Source organism: Siphateles boraxobius, unplaced genomic scaffold, assembly GCF_051911475.1.
Source record: "Siphateles boraxobius isolate OS27281-9 unplaced genomic scaffold, OSU_SipBor_1 41, whole genome shotgun sequence".
Classification (NCBI taxonomy): domain Eukaryota; kingdom Metazoa; phylum Chordata; class Actinopteri; order Cypriniformes; family Leuciscidae; genus Siphateles; species Siphateles boraxobius.
The window spans coordinates 36350824-36367087 of record NW_027509042.1 but is presented as its reverse complement, the minus strand read 5'-3'; the positions used below and the strand labels follow the sequence as shown (position 1 = coordinate 36367087).

The following is a 16264-nucleotide window of genomic DNA, read 5'->3' as shown; positions in this document are numbered from 1 at the left end:
GATAAAAAGCTCTCAGATTTCATTAAAAATCTCTTCATTTGTGTTCCAAAGATGAATGAAAGTCTTATGGATTTGGAACGGCATGAGGTTAAGTAATGACAGAATTTTAATTTTTGGGTTAACAATCCCTTTAAAGGGTTGGTTCACCCAAAAATGAAAAAAAAATGTCATCAAAATTCTGTCTCTCCATTAAGTCTACACAACTACCACTTTTTCATTTTAAAATGTTCAAAAAGAGATCGTAAAACTAGTCCATATGAATTGAGGCGGTTTAGTCAAAATTTTCTGAAGAGACTCAATTGTTTATATGATGAACGTTGCGTGGGCTGTAAATGGAGGGACAGAAAGCTCTCAGATCTTCATTTGCGTTTCATAGATGAACGAAAATCGTACAGGTTAGGAACGACATGAGGGTGAGTAATTGAAGATAGAATTTTTATTTTTTGGGTGAACTTACCCTTTAATGTCTATTTAAATGTACTAAAATGGAGATGGAAATGTCCTTTAAAAGGAAAACAAATGATCAGAGCCACATACACTCAAAGAGGCGGCAGTACATTAATACTCCATATATACAAGAAACAGATCAGTGCATTAGAGCTAGCTGAAATGAGTCGCTACAGGGCCTGCTAATCCAATGAAGAAGAAAAAAGTAATCATGGCCTGGCAGAGTCTGCATCAAATAATTAAAGTCATAAATTAAATCCACACTTCTACATTCTCTGACCTTCTCCCAGGCTCTCCACAAAGCCTTAACACGGTCACTCTCCATCAACCCCAAAACAGCTATTGTATTAATGATTTCCCCCATTAAAATGCTCAATAGAGCAGCAACTTCCAGCTTTAATAAAGCATGACAGCAAAGGGACTCTAGTCTTTGCTAAGAGGAGGTCATAAAACGCACATCCAATTTATTTAGAAAGACTTAAATGGCATCTACTGTATGTTGTCCTACTGAATGAATGACATCAAAAAGGGCAAAAAGATTTAATGCACTGCTATTATAATGGTAAAAAGCTGCTGCAACAGGATTCTGTAATATAAGCCTTTTATCAGACAAAATATCTGGATAACAAAGGGACCCTGACATCCCTAATGTTATTTTACTGAAATGTAGTCCATTAAGAAAAAGTCATTGTGCGTTTATTGAATGTCAAATTAACATATGAGAAAACCCTAAAAAAACTAAACAAAAAAACACTGGACACCAAGTGTGCCTCACACATCCTGAAAAGGTGAAGCCAAAACATTTACCCCCTAATCGCTGGCTGCAGTAAACTGTAGGTCAAAAACCCTGCTCTATGTATGGTGCTCCTATGTGTTCGAATGGGACAGGAGACAAACTAAAAATATTCCAATTACACTTCAAATGCATTTTCTCCAAAGATGGTTTCTGTCATTTTAGGTAGTTCTTATCACGCTGATATATGTCAAGGTTTTGTGTTTCTATTAAGTTTGGTTTTAGTATTTTGTTGGTATTAAAAAGGGGTGTAACGTCATGATTGACAGGTGTTCTTGCGATTAAAGGAGTAGTTCACTTTAAAATGAAATTTACCCCATGATTTACTCACCCTCAAGCCATCCTAGGTGTATATGACATTCTTATTTCAGACAAATACAATTGGAGTTATATTATTAAATGTCCTGGGCTGGCTCTTCCAAGCATGATAATGGCAGTGGATTGTAACCAACAAATTGAAGCTAAAAAAAAAAAGTGCATCCATCCATCATAAACTCAAAACGCCTTCTGAAGCAAAACGACGAGTTTGTGTAAGAAAAATGTTCATATTAAACCCTTTACAAAGTAAAGTTCTAGCTTCCGGCCAAACGCAGTCTACTTGCGTAAGGAGTCTACTAATGCGCAACATATGGCGTGAAGGAGTAGCGCAGTGCCTCATGAGGTAGAGTAAATATCAGCAGTATGTCGCATTACTCGCATAAGTTGTGCTTTACACTTAAGTCAGATCCGTATGTTCTTTTGGCCGGAAGCTAGTTATTTTGCTTTATAAAGTTTTAAATATGAATATTTTCTTACACAAACTCGTCGTTTTGCTTCAGAAGGCCTTTATTAACTCTCCTGGTGCCATGTGAAGTTTGTTTATGATGGATGGATGCACGTTTTTGAGCTTCAATCTGTTGGTTGCAATCCACTGCCTATATCAAGAGCCAGGACATTTTTTACTATAACTCAGAATCATTGAATTCATCTGAAAGAAGAAAGTCATATACACCTAGGAGGATTTGAGGGTGAGTAAATCATAGGGTAATTTTCATTTTAAAGTGAACTAATGCTTTAAGTCTGCGGGAGCGAGAGTATGGGCGGGATCTTAATAGTGCAGCTCCACTGGGCAGACTCTGGCTCCAAATTACATCATCAGCGCAAGATTTCAGCAGCCATTTATGGGACATTTGGGTTTAATTTTTCTACAGTGAAAGAGACGTTGTCCATCTTTTTTTTTTGTAATTTACTTAACGTTTTATTCAGTGTCTAAACGATGACATTTAAATGAAATCATATTTTAAACTAGCATTTAGTTTTTTATCTGTAGTTATATTATATTAGTAACATTATTTGACAGTTCCTTCAGCCATTAAACTTGGAATTGCCACCAGAAAATTGCAAGTTAAATGACAGTTGAAGTCTCCGTAGTTGGGCGGTAGTTGAGACGCATCAGGTGAGATACCATATAAAAGTGAGAGTAGCCACTATTCCATTGAGTATTGCCATACTGTAGCCCATGTGGAAAGAGTGTCCGGTCATTCTTCTGCAAAAACAAAAAACAAAACACCCAAATAGCATTAGTCCACATCGTTACTATAGCAAAAATCTTAATTGTTGCTTATTGTCCTTGATATTGTAAATTATGTTTAATATAATTTACATTAAAATACATATTTTTTTGTTGTACAACTGCATGGTGTATTCTTTCTATAGCCTATACAACTAAAACAAGTTGAGAACTGTTCCTGTCCAGTATCTTAACCGTTAACTTCACATTGGCCTGCGCAGCAGCCTGAAACCGTTAACTTCACATTGGCCTGCGCAGCAGCCTGAACACATAAAACTGTTTATTGAATAAATTATACTTCGAAAGCGATATGGGATGGGAGTGTTATAGTATTTCTAAAGCAGTGACTATACATGCACAGTTTAAGGCAACCATTTGAACTCATTTATTATGATTTTAAAACACTAGCCTAGACATCGTACACTTGCTGACTTTGTAAATGGTTAAGCGACTTATACACCAAAAAAAATAAATAAATAAAAGAACAAACTGGTATGAACAAAATAATTTAAAGAAAAATCAGACCACATCAAAGTTCGCTCCGAGTTTGTTTCAGTTTAAAACAGCTTGCCAAAGCGAACTTTCTGGAAAAGCTTACTCTGGCCGGTGAGCACCTTTGAACTACCATTGGTCTTTGGCAATTGTTCTCTGGGGCTCTGGCTTCTTTCATGTGGAAATCTTCTCCGGTTCATTTCAAACAGAACATATTCATCTAATCTCAGCAGTGTTGAGATGTTCGCTGCTGAGGTATTTCGAACTTCTATTTACCTAATGAAAAATAACCAAGTACCAAGTCATTCTGAACACAACAAACTCACGCAAATAAAAGTGTCTTGTTGCTATGGGACACATTTCAGATGAAAACCTGTTCTGAAACTGCCTTAACCTTAAACCCATCGCCATTCACAATTTATTTTAAATTGGTCAATTGCCTAAACTCTGCAGACAGCCTCTGACTTTCAGCAAATAGAATAGACTCCTCCAGACTGCAAATCATGTAGTGTATTCCAGACCTTAGTTCAGACGCATTATTGGTCACAAAATCTTCAATATAATTAACAAAGCAGTTTACACTCTGATTAATCTTTTATTTACACAGTTTATTCCTTAATGATCATTATGTTAATGTTTTGTTGTAAAACCCAAAATAGCCTCTTGAATTCTATTAATGATTTAAAGTTTTTTGTAAAAATACTGCAAAAAGCAAGTGTCTTTAAGTACTATGTACCAAGATTTAAAAAATAACTGCATGTAATTACAGCTATAATTCAATCTATAAGTATATTGTTGAGTCTTGACCCTTCCCCCACCCTTAAAAGTAAACATGTCCCTAAAACCTTACCCGTATCCCGCCTCAATAGCAGCTTGTTTTGCAATACAACTTGAACACAATAAGTACACAGCACATCTTTTTTTATAAGTAAATAGTAGTTTTGTGATAAAAAGCATAAAATAGAAATCTCTGAAGCAACAGAAGTAGACGTAAATCAACACACTTCTAATCATAACAGCTGTAATCATAATATAAATTATTTATCCGATTAATTGTTTAGCTACATGTACTTCCCCTTTTTACTTTGCCACTCAATTGATCTGTTACTCTCAAGAGGTGTGTGACTAATGCAGGAAGTTTAAAAGCACACGGAACAAACAAAACTGAGGACCATGTATGGAACATGGACAAGGGTATTGATCATATCAGCTGGCCATTACTCTAGTAAGTGCAGAGGCCCATAAAAATCCCATTATGAAGCATCAAGATGTCCCATGTTAACCACTCCCATGAGTTCTCTTTAATGGCTGATTCAAACATGTTTGGAGTAGAAGATCTAAGCCAAACTGGCCAACGACGTTCATTTTTGTTGTTGTAACTCTGTTCTGTTCAAGAATACAATAAAAGTGCTATTGAATTATTTCTTACATTTTTTTGGGCTGGGGTTGGAGGGCATAAAGCCAAAAATGTGATACAGACAGATGTGATATAGTTTTTGTAGTATTAGCCTAACCATGCAATCCCGTGTGTCAAGGTCAAAAAGTCTTTTATCATTTTTACAACAAGGCAAGTAAAATTCAGGCTGTAAAATGCCATGTGTCCGAGTCCACATTATATTATGTATTATACATGATATTTGTAAAAAAAAATTATATATATTTTTTTTTTAAAAAGTACACAAAGTGGTTACACAACATGATATTTATATGTCCTTAAATTGAAAGTTTTCTTTAAAAAGCCAGCCTCTTTAGCAATGACCTTTTGTGTCTTGCCCTCCTTGTGCAAGATGTCAATGGTCTTCTTTTGGACAGCTGTCAAGTCGGCAGTCTTCCCCATGACTGTGTAGTCTACAGAACTAGACCGAGCGACCATTTAAAGGCCTTTGCAGGTGTTTTGAGTTAATTAGCTGATTAGAGTGTGGCACCAGGTGTCTTCAATATTGAACCTTTTCACAATATTCTAATTTTCTGAGATACTGATTTTGTGGTTTTCATTAGGCTAGTTGTCAGTTATAATCATCAAAATTAAAAGGAATGAACACTTGAAATATATCAGTCTGTGTGTAATGAATGAATATAATATCCAAATTTCACTTTTTTGAATGGAACTACTGAAATAAAAATCAACTTTTTGATGATATTCTAATTATATGACCGGCAGCACCTACACCAATCATATGGATTTTCACTGCTCTTGGTTATTTCTGAATCACATCAGCTTAGCTAAATTGACAATGACATGTTAATTTTCATTGTAACATAATTCTCAACCAGGCAGGGCTGTATCAGCTTGTGTCTTAATCTTTTTTTTTTTTTTTTTAAATGAGGAAACATTAAGCTTTATCTATCCAAAAGACACAACAGACTTAATGACACACTTTGGACAGACGACAGCCTTGACATGGAACATTAGGGAGCCAAGCACTTTCCAACATATCAATAGGAAAAACAGTTTGGGACAGATTATAATTAAGGCCATCCATTCAGATAATTTACGGATGCGAGATCTAATCGGGGAACGACTCGACTAAAAATCCAAAGCACTGAAAGAGACTAAACTAATTTCTATTAGCCAGTTAATTCACCAAATCAATTGTTGTGGAGTGAACTCCCTGAACCTTACCTACAACAGAAGCAGATAATGCAAAGCTTATCTGCTGAAGACAGAGTCACCAACAACTGACTGTGACCATATGCACCAAATGATACAAAGGCTGGGTTTCTTTGGAAACAAAATGATGAGAGCATTACACTAATATGTGTGTGCATATCTGGAAACAACCGAGGAAAGCTATTATCATCCAAGTCATTTGAGGATAATCCTAGGGGCTAATTGCTAGAACAGTGCTGTGACATACAGTGAAAATTGACATGGAGAATGCCAATGGGACAGGGTCTGTGTCTATCACTGCTGTTGAACTGGAGCTATGCAAGCATGAAGGAACAAGCAGACCCAGTCACAGTTCTGTGGGGGTCAGTCAATACCACCCCATCCGGCACTAGCTCGTCGATAGCCTGTTTGCGTTTAGAGCTGGCTCTGCAAGTTGGGTTTAGGACAGACATCATCAGAGCACCGCTGTGTGATTAGATAACCAACTCGCTCGGCGATGGAGTGACCCTGGGTTTTATCGCCAAGCCTGCAGACACGATCAATAACGTTCCTCCCAAACAGCCAATCAGAAGCTGGCTTATAAATTCATAAATTGGAACACAGTCTTAAACTCATTTGCAAACTCAAAGTAGCAAAGGAGACACGTTTTAGCTAACTTCAAATGGGGCTCCCTGTCTTTTCATCATCTCAAATGAAGAAGAAGCTCAGAGGTGCCATCCAGCATGAATTAAGTATATTTGAAAAACAACTTCAAAGAGCTCTGCTACAAACTTTGTTCCATACTGTGACAGAATGCCTTATTTTAGTTAAGTTTTAGTTCACTCCTGAGTCCTAAATATTCAATATATTTGATGCTATCATTTGAGTGTCCTCTGAAGACTTTCAAAGCTTAGGTCTTCAAATGACTGGCTCATTAAATCCAAATTGAGGTAACTCCTAAGTATATTAAATCTGCAAACGGCAACAGCTTGACACAGCATTCCCACTCTACACATGCTTTCCCTCCTTGTGTACACAAAGCTCCAGGTAATAAATGTCAGAAGTACTAAGGTCACTGGAAATAAAACTGAATTCACAGTCCGATGGGCTAACAGCAATTCCTCACACCTGCCAAACATTTCCTTATTTATGCAGAGGGTAAACCACTGAGAAAGTATGACTAATGCTCTATATCTTCCTGCACTTATGCTTATTATTTTTACCTTTGGGCTTATTTACTAGCCATAGAGATGAAAGTTTCTGTGGTTTTACCAGATACAGTGTGCACCCAGCTTCATTTGCTAAGATTACAGATGACGCCATCAATGGATGGTCTTACAAGACTGACATTAAATTGTCCTTATTTTGCAATCACTATGATCACAAGATGTATTTATTGCCTTAATGCATTGAAAGAGCTTAATTTTGGTGGTCTAGCTGAAAATATGATTGGTTTTGCCGCTAGAGGTCGCTCATTCAAAACAATTACTTGACGGCGTGAATGAGCGTGGAATCATGGGAGTTGCCGTCTTAACCTCCACAGCCGATGGAAAGCAATCCGACAGGATTCTCAATAAACCATTATTAGACATTAACATAATGATTGAGGAATAAATGAACGATTAATCACAGTGTAAACTGCTTTGTTAATTATGTTGAAGAAACCAAAGAAGAGTGATAAACTCCAAAAAGGTCTAAAATATCAAGAAAGTGCCGTATGATAGCATTCTCATTCATCTCAAATGCAGTAGCTTGATGGGTGTATGCAACCTTGGCAGAACACAAACTGCATGATGCTATTTCTTTTCTCAAGCACACTCAGTTCCGGAGCCATAATTGCCTTGTTGAGAATTACTAGTAGCTAACAGGAAAAAAAACATTCTATCTAAGGATGTGTAGGGCTGAGCAAATATGGGCAAAACTCTTTACTGCCCTAGTACTTCAAAAAGCCTTTTAAAAGGTATACATGTGAATTAAATGTGGCACAATGGCCTTCATCATCACAGTATGCTAAAGCCTATCTAGTGCAAGGGATTTCATCGATATGCTGATTGAGAACTGTTGGGACACTCCAGGCACAGGACAGTTCTTTCGGGAGAGACAGAGTCATTTGTACCTCAATGACACGTCTGTACAATTTGCTTCACAGGACATATGCTTTCAACTACATACGGTTTATTTACTAGTGTGTTCTAATATGTAACTATGCCAAGTTTGGTCTCATCTGACAGCTTATAAACTGAAATTAATGGTGGTGAACTTAATAGAGATATTAAAGTATCCTAACGTACAATCTAGGTACTATTGGTTAAACATGCATTGAGGAGAATATGTTAATGTTCTTCTCCCCCTCGTGAACACTACCCATTTGCCTCATCTTTTGGTTTCCTGTCGGTTGGGTTTGGTGTTGGTATTCCACTCATGTTTAACAATGCTTTGCTCAGTGTATAAGAAGGAACGGTAACTGTTGATCTTGGAGAAAGGGTTTAACCCCGCCACTCCCGCACACCGGTGCGTGACCTCATACTCTGAGAAAGGCTTTTACGGCCTTGTTTGCACAACCGTACATTAGGCTATTTGTTACAACTAAGTTTTCTATACAGTATGTTGTTCCATTCTACTGTCTGTATATTTAAACATGCAACTTAATAAATAACTTTGACTGCTTTAAAGGCTTTGAGAATCTTTCCTTTTATCACTGATGATGTTGAAAGCGAAAGTGATTATAACGTTCAGGTTAAATCCTACTTTTCCAATCAGTTCTAAGAAAGACCTTTACGTTTAAAGAATAAGAGGTTAAAGAATAACAACAACTTTAATGGAGTCAGATTAATTATATTGGAGTCAGATAAATATTTGAATTATACACGTCATCCTTCAACTGCCTTTTGTTCCGATTATTGGTTCAAAATAGCAGCGTAAGCTTCCAGCCTTACAGATGCATCAATATTAAAAGCTAATGATTATTTTCATGGCATAGCAGATGACTAATAAATGGTCTAAATAATAATAAAAAATAAAAATAAAAATTTAAATGTCAAAAGTGAATTCACAACATAACGTAGCTATAGAATATTAAAATTGGATATATTGCAGCAAAAAAAAAATACTTCGGAGTGCATATTCAAGCAAGATTTAGATTTATTCAGAAGGATTTAGGTGGAAAATTCATATTTGATGTGCCAAGCCTTGATAAGTGATAAAGCTGGCTTTGGTGTTCTGATATGTAGGTCTTACTGAGTTGGTTGTGGCATTCTTTCTGTGGTTATCACTTCCTGTTAACAGCTCAGATATAAGTAACAAAAGGGGACACAGTCACGAAGGTTTGCCTTACCATTACTAGGAATCTGAATTAATCTACAAAACAGAGGTTTGGAGTTGGGATAGTTCACCCAAAATGGAAAATTCTGTAATAATTTACTCAACCCTCATATCGTTCCAAATCCATTAGACTTTTGTTTATCTTTGAAACACAAATTAAGATATTTTTAATGAAACTAGGGATGCACCGATACCGATACCAGTATCGGTATCGGGCCCGATACCAAGCTCATGTACTTGTACTCGTACTCGTAAAAATACCCCGATACCAAAGACCGATACCTCACGTATATCCTCAGCTTATATTTCTTAATCCTTATAAACACTCTTCCTGCAGTTATAGTGTTGCTAGATTTAATAGTACACTCTAATATTTCACTTTACACTTTCGGCTGTGATTACATTGTTACTCAGTGTTATGTTAAACATTTGTTCTGTGATTTCTTTGGCACTTTATGACAAATTTGATTGTCTTGTTGTCTGTGATTTCTTTAGCATTTTGACAACTTTGTGACAGGCAGGTAAAATTTACATTCATTATGTCCTTGGTTTTGCCCTTTGGAGGTTATTGGACTCTGTGAAATTTGGGCTTTGAAAATTTGTGATAAGCACAATAAGAATGAATTATTTTTTTAAGTTTATTTAAGTTGTTGAAAATAAAGATGCTGATATGTTCATTAGTCTCATTGTGTTGTTCTTAGAAAATTGCCACATAAAACGAGAACCCCCCAGTACAACAGGCATCGGTATCGGTATCGGCGAGTACCAGGAAAAAAATATCGGTACTCGTACTCGACCCTTAAAAAGTGGTATCGGTGCATCCCTAAATGAAACCTAAGAGGTTACAGTCCCTCCACTAAAAAGTCCATTCCTTTCACATCTCCCTGTGCTTGTACGAACAAATTCACACACATTTACCTAAAAATGCCTGCCATCACTTGTATCCAAGTAAACATACTTATGGCTTAAGTAAACAATAGAGAAAGGACACGTGTATCATTATTTTGAATCCGTGCATTCGTCTTAAAGTGACAACAGCCAAATATTCCTGCTGCTTTGAAATCAGTCATTAATGTTAATTAAAACTATAAAAGACAAAGAAATCTCTTTGCCGGAGTACCCGAAGCTTGTGTAAAGGATCGTCCATCTTCTGAACGGGGGGCGGGGAGCAACAGATAATTTGCATTTAAAGGGACACACATAAACAGTGCGTTTTTGCTCCCACCCAAAAAGGGGCAAATAATTTGACAAATATAATAATAAATGATATAATAAATGATTTATAATAAATGATCTGGGTGGTATTTTAAGCTGACATTTCACAGACACATTCTGGGGACACCACAGATTTACATTACATCTTGTGAAAAGGGGCATAATATGTCACCTTTAAGAATAATAAAGGTTTTACCGCTTCAGAAAGCAAGCAAACTAAAAGTCAATGACTTTGGAAAGAGCAATACTAAAAAGTTCAGGCAAACTCCCCTCCTCTCTTCTCTAAGAGCATTAGAAGTTGGGGTAAAGGACATTTAGACATATTTGATGGGGCTTTGAGCCACACAAAATCCCTGCAGACCAATTCTGGGACAGTTTTTGAATGTTCCGCTTGGTGCAAGTATTCAGGTCTGAAGATGGAAAGCAATTACAGGAAAATTGCTTTTCTGTTCTCCTCTGAGTCTGTGCTCTCACCCGGGTGAGTCGAACCAACACAAAGTGATAGGAACCATTTTCTATTTTACCAGCTGACAAGCTTCTAAGGCACTGACAGCTAAAAACAAAATAGGAAAAATGGGTGAATAACCTCAGACCGGAGGAACAGCCTCGATAGCATGTCCCCATAACTACTCTCGTAGAGTATTACACTTCAAGTATCTGTTTTTCTCATGGCCAGTTCTGTTCAGTAGAGACAATCAGTCATCAGGCTGTCTGAAATAAATGAATAGTGATCACAGAATCAGTAGTATGACTGTTGCAGATGCTGCGGCAGTAAATTAACTCACTAGCATGAGTCTAGACTATTAGCCAAAAATGCTCACTTCTACTTGGAATAGGAGTTTCTATTGTTGAATGTGAACTTTTGATTTCCAAGAAGTTTCTTCTGATTTAACTAGTGTGGATCCTGTAAGAAATTATAGTCTGCCTCGACCCAGATTCCAGTCCAAAATATATGTTAGAAAGAGCTCATCCCCAAAATGACTTAATTATCATAGAGACAGTTTGCTCTGGTCTCAGTAATATGAGAATATTACCACCGGAATGGTATTAAATCAGTTATAGTGAGAGCAGCAGAACGACACCAAGAACCATCTTGTGACAAAGAGTTTGCTTGTGATTACCAATCATAAAGACAGATGTCTTTCTGAGTAGAATTCTTTCACCCGACCCCTTTGGTGATCACACCTGTAGCAACATCAGTGATGTGGGAACGGAAGGTAATCACTTCAATTGTTGTCCTTAATTTACATTTAAAACAAAACCTTGTTTACAAGATGAGAGGGATGACGCATAGAAACAGCATAAAATCTTTGAGCCTGTATTGTTGGGGGTTCATTCCAACTCCGTTGAACCCAAGGTGCTTTGTGTACTTTGTCATAGCAATGCTGCAATAAACTTCTTCATCGAGATCTTCAACGAAGTCCTCCCCCCAAAAAACTGTAACAAACTTAGCACCATTTACGGAATATCAGTTTGAATTATTTGGAAAAGGGAAGTTATGCGTTTCCTGAAACTGCAGGGTACTTTGCCACCCTGACATTCAATAACACTGTTTTCATATAAAGGCCAATTTACACCAAGTACGATAACTATAAAGATAACGATAAAGATATAATTCTAAAAATCATTCTAAATATAAAAGAATAGCAGAGTCCAAAACCAAAACTATAACGATAACGGCACAGAGGAACTGCATTGTTGGAATCACTTTTTAGAAAGATTTTTTTCCATGCAGTTGATGATCGATAACAACATTGACAGGCAATCAGAATCCATTTTGCTTTAAAGAGCTCGAGCATTTAAAGCAGCAGATAACAAACCTGGAGCGCATGCTTAAAGGGGAACTTGGCAACTATTTCAACTTAATAAAACCGTTTAGAAATCATTTGGATGGTTTAATAACCTGTTCCGGTGAAAATGGTGACTTTCCCCACTCCCCCCAACGTTCCCAGGCGGAAAACCAACCTTGCATCATGGGGACTAACGTCCCGGTAAGTTGGAAATAGGAAGTCTCGTAAGAAGCGAGAACGAGCGAGAAACACGAACTGCTTTACGGCAATTCGACATAAACACACACGCCACACTTAATGTATATGACGTATTACCCACCTCGGTAAACATACCTCCAGACGATAAAGTTGGCCGGCTCCGATAATAACAAATGCACATGAGCATCGGTAGAGAGGGGGAGGAGGGTGCCGCAAGTGAGTTTTTTTTACGACAAGTGTTGTGAAATATACGCCCCACAGCTGTAGGGGGAGCTTGTTGAGAAAACATGCAACAACAAAAGTGAAAATCAGCAAGAAATGGCTAGAGTTGCCAAGTTCCCCTTTAAAATAAACAGAGCGTTATCGTTTGTTAGTATGGAAACTAATACAGTTATGGTTATCTTTAGTTATCGTTCTTGATGTGAATGGGCCTTAAGATCACTCCTTCTGGTTTCAGATCAGCTTCCAAGGAACCATAAAGTCACATCTTAATGAGAATAAATTCAAGTGAGCTTTACAAATAACCAAGCAAATATCTAATGATTATTATTGGTCCATCAGATGCAATCTATGGAATAAATCCATGGTGCCATCAAAAATCAACCACATGGGGATATCTTAGACAGGAACTAACCCAAACATTAAATTCAGATATGCCTAAATTTGCAGGTTTCAGACAGAGCCTCTTTATTTTGGCCAACTTTTCAATACAATGGTCTATTGAAGTCATCACAAAATCAAAATTGACCCCATTTACTTTGTTAGCGCACATTACTAGTCTTGAGAGCAATTAATCTGTGCAGGTTAATACACAGGAAAAAAAAATAGTTCGTCATTGTAATCTTTAATCAAAATCTGAAGATTTGTGCACTAAAGTAAAACCCTGACCTCTATTCAATATTCTGTTTCACTTGAAAATAAGTCACAACAATGAGGTAAAGTCGGTTCCAACTTCATGGGGACTTTAATCATGGATCATGGAGCATGGGGACTTTAAGATCATGGAGCAAGATCATGGAGCAGTTTCCTGTGGTGTAAAACTATTTTAAACTACTAAATCTTCTATAGATTTAACTTCTAAAACTTGTCTAACTATATAACATCTAATATTAATAAAAAAAAAATTGATTTAAAAATGAAGGAAAATAGAAAAAGGAAATAGGGCCTAAAATGTACCATATAGTCATATACATATAAAATAATAATATAATTTTATCTTGACCTTGAAAAAAAAAAACACCCAAGGTATTGTTTTATATCCATATATTGGGAATGGAAGCATATACAAAGAAAACACTGTGTAATATGATTGTGCTTTAGAGAATATGGTCTGGTGATTTAATTGCACAATCATTATGATAAACAGACTCACTTGAGTTTGGCTGAAGAAAGAGGAGTTGGAGGAAACATTCCTGGCTCAAAGGAGTCAAAGTAGGTTAGGGTCCAGGAGAAACTGCAACACAGAACTCCAGCCACAGAAGACAGGACCAAAATACTCCAAAAACCTGCAGGGGAAAAAAAGTATGTTACCAAAGCTTACAACACGCAGCTATTATCTGTTTATTATTATTATGTAATACACTATGCACAATTTGGACCTACCCAGGAGTCTTACTTCTGATCCATCTTCAATGGTTATCCTCTCTGCTCTTAAATCTATAGATCAGAGAATTATTAATTATCCATATGCCATTTAGGTATTGCACATACTGAAACTTCAGAAGAAGAATTCTAAGAAACAGATATGAAAGTGTTTACCTTTTAATACGATGTACAAGAATGAGATCAGCACAGCGATAAACAAGACGATGACTATGCTGCACAGCACAGAGAATATACGAGCGGGCCACAGGTGTGTGTCTTTCCAGTACCGCTGGCGTACGGGGAGCCGCCCAGGAGCTGCCCTGCCGTTCACGCTGCTCTCAGGTGAAGCTTCGTTTACCTCACCCAAAGGGGTTCTTCTTCCTGTTAATGCAGTATTATCTTCATCTTCAGAATAAATGTCTAAAGACTGGACATCTTTATCTCTGGAAGACCGCAGCATGGTCGCCAGGAGAAAAGTTTCTAAAGTTGAAAATGTTGGGTCGTGATGAGTCACATCCTGCCTCCTTAGTTTGCGCGTTTCCGTTTCCTAGACAACACGGAAAACAGTCTTATAAATTAGCGCGCTACATCTACCCACTTTTCATATTATTAATTACACTCGATTTTAACAATGTATGCATGTAGCGTGCGTTTTATACAGTTCAACGACAAATCCAATTGATTTAAAAGGAAATTTCGATAAAGACCATGTGTATTAATTTGAAAATTATCAAATGGTAAAGAGTTTCAAAACATCGCGGTTTGTGTTTCCGTATTTCTGAAGCACCGCCTTTATTGTCGTGTTGTCCAATCGTTATTGACAATCTATGCAATACGACCATACGATTGGATGCAATGAACGTCATTCAAGAAAATTAGCCATCTCATACATTGTAAATATTTGGGTAAAGATTTATTTAATTCAGACGGATAGGTGTTAATCCTGGTCTGATTGACTAGCGCTATGACATTTAAAATGTCTCGCTTTAATGCCTCCAGACTCCAGTGTTGTTTTATTTGCAAAAAAAAAGTTGAATAGTTGACAGCTATTGCAAAAAGACAGCAAAAAAGTTGACAGCAGGCGAAGCTGTAACTGCTGTCAATATTGAACATTTTTGTTACTAATTACTGAAATATTACTTTCACAAATAGGCTACATGAAATTCTTGCTCGTTAAGACTATTTGTATAATTTTTTTCTTACAGAAAAATAACTGCAGGAAACAGCTATTAATATTTCAAGTTAACTGCCATCTAGACATTTTTCTTTCAGTAATATTGTGCTATAATAAGTATAGCCAGTTCATTCTGGATAAATATGTTAAATCAGGGGTTTCAAAGTAGGGCTGCAAGGGGTCCTTGGAAATGTTTAGAGAAAAATAGCGTACAAAAATTACAATTCAATTAAAATAAGCAAATAAACAAATAATGCATGCATCTATGCAATCATTTACTAACAATTTTTTTTCCAAATAATATTGACATAAATATAATATTATTTTTCACAATATATAAATTAGGACTTTACACAAGAAACTAAATAAAGCTTTTAAAATTTTAGGATAGTGGCCCCTAGCACAACGATGATCATAATATTACTTTGGGGGTTGTGGCATCTTAAATATTGAAAACCCCTGTGCTAAATTAATTATAACTTGACTGCTATTTTTTTGCTAATTTTCAGTGTCTCTAAGCAACTATCTATTGTATTCATCATTTCTTGTTTTTTGGTTCTTTCATGGAACACTTCTTCAGCACTCTTAAATCTTCTGACAGTTGGGAGGTCTGCCCAACACGTTCTCCGTAGCGTGAGGAGATGCCAACTTTGATCTTTCTCCTATTTACTTCTGCATCATGGACTGTTCCCCAACATTTTGTGATTTCCATAAAAAAGAAAACAGTAGGTATCCCACTGTGACCTGGTGGAACTGTTGAATTGAAGTCATTGAAAATTAGATGAGACACATTGCATTATCTAATGTTCATTATGTACATTAATTTTAAAATATAGAAAAGGAAAGCATTATTACATATTTGAAAATAAGGGTCTAAGTTTCAGTGTTAAAGTATTTTGAAGAATTTCATTACTGGCTACACTCTACATCGTTTTATTTTGAATTCATTGAAAGTCTTTGGGATGTGCTGGAGGAGTCTTTACAGAGTGCTGGACTCTTGCATCGTCAATACAAGATCTTGACCAGAAATGAATGCACCTCTTGATGTAAATAAATGTTGTGATGTTATTATTTCCATCAAGAGGTGCATCAAATATTGGTCAAGCTCTTG

The 16264-nt window shown here is 36.6% G+C and overlaps 1 protein-coding gene across 1 annotated transcript; it reads right to left on the bottom strand.

Moving 5' to 3' along the window:
• Positions 1-2450: 2450 nt before the first annotated feature.
• On the bottom strand, positions 2451-14547 carry arl6ip6 (ADP-ribosylation factor-like 6 interacting protein 6). Its single transcript, XM_077199294.1, has 4 exons — positions 14154-14547; positions 13998-14051; positions 13768-13900; positions 2451-2765 (listed from the first exon to the last, which is right to left on the bottom strand). The coding sequence occupies exons 1-4, from the start codon at positions 14437-14439 to the stop codon at positions 2672-2674; spliced, it is 567 nt and encodes a 188-aa protein (XP_077055409.1). The 5' UTR covers positions 14440-14547; the 3' UTR covers positions 2451-2671.
• Positions 14548-16264: the final 1717 nt, after the last annotated feature.

Coding starts and splice junctions, on each gene's coding strand:
- arl6ip6 (XM_077199294.1), bottom strand. CDS start 14,439: ATGCTGCGGTCTTCCAGAGATAAAGATGTCCAGTCTTTAGACATTTAT. Junction 14,052..14,153: donor CTTGTACATCGTATTAAAAG/GTAAACACTTTC, acceptor TCTGATCTATAG/ATTTAAGAGCAGAGAGGATA. Junction 13,901..13,997: donor ATCAGAAGTAAGACTCCTGG/GTAGGTCCAAAT, acceptor TTTCCCCTGCAG/GTTTTTGGAGTATTTTGGTC.